Source organism: Etheostoma cragini, unplaced genomic scaffold, assembly GCF_013103735.1.
Source record: "Etheostoma cragini isolate CJK2018 unplaced genomic scaffold, CSU_Ecrag_1.0 ScbMSFa_2311, whole genome shotgun sequence".
NCBI classification, from domain to species: Eukaryota; Metazoa; Chordata; class Actinopteri; order Perciformes; family Percidae; genus Etheostoma; species Etheostoma cragini.
Window position 1 is genome coordinate 1 of NW_023266459.1, and position 1,063 is coordinate 1,063.

The 1,063-nt window shown below is 54.1% G+C and overlaps 1 protein-coding gene across 1 annotated transcript; it reads right to left on the reverse strand.

Moving 5' to 3' along the window:
• Nucleotides 1-25: 25 nt before the first annotated feature.
• LOC117940371 (insulin receptor substrate 2-like) lies at nucleotides 26-985 on the reverse strand (the record flags this gene model as incomplete). The annotated part of the gene is made up of 4 exons (XM_034865680.1): nucleotides 26-106; nucleotides 180-215; nucleotides 516-678; nucleotides 841-985. Coding segments are annotated over 4 exons (425 nt in total), but the record flags the coding sequence as incomplete, so codon positions are not given.
• Nucleotides 986-1,063: the final 78 nt, after the last annotated feature.

Sequence of the window (1,063 nt, forward strand, 5' to 3'; positions counted from 1 at the left end):
TGGTTGGGTCGGGGGGGGAGGTTACCTGTGGTTGGATGGGGGGGGGTTACCTGTGGTTGTTGGGGCTCGGCGGCGCTGTAGACCCCAGACGTCTGGTAGCTCTGATCTGAGACAGTCAAAAATAATTAATTATTGGAATGTGACTCGGCTCCGTGCAGAGTCATGTGACTGCTACTCACCCTGAGTGATGTAGATGTACTCCTCTGTGTACTCGGCTGACAGAAACACAAACACACAAGTTATTGGTTATAATCAGCAGCTGCAGAATGAAACAATTAGCTAATCTTACATTTGTTAGCGTACACTGGCGCTGCGTCAACCCATCGCTCGCGCCGCGCTACGTCGCGTCAACCCATCACTAGCTCTATGTCGACCCACCGATGGCGCTACGTTGCGTCGACCCATCAATTTATATATACATACAGTGTAACTGATGTTCGATATGTTTGTGCTATGTATATATTATTAGATCGTGCTATCTATCTATCTATCTATCTATCTACATCCATCTTCACCCTGGTCCTCCACGGTGCTGGCGTCCTCCTGGTCCTCCTCTGAGGAACAGATGGTGCCGTTTCCGGGCGGAGCCGACGGCGCCGAGCCTCTCGGAACACGGTAGGCGGAGCCAGATGGAGGGGGCGGGGCTCCCATGGAGGGGGGCGGGGCTCCGGCTGGGCCCTGAGGGACGAGACAGCAACAGGAAACCAGCATTACACCAACGCCATTTAACCCAGACCAGTCTTCTTCTTCTGTCAAATACTCTGTGTGTGTGTGTGTGTGTGTGTGTGTGTGTGTGTGTGTGTGTGTGTGTGTGTGTGTGTGTGTGTGTGAGAGAGAGACCGGTAGGGGGGGGAAGCTGTTGCTGCTGCTGTCTAGCTGGTAGTACGTGATGTTTCCGTCCAGGTCGCTGGACTCGTCCACCGTCTCCCCAGAGAACCCCAGCTGGTCCTTACTCAGCGCCGCCGCCAGCTGGCGCCGACTGCGCCTGGACGACAACAACACATCAGCTCAACAACCACAAGACATCAGCAACACATCAGCTCAACAACCACAAGACATCAGC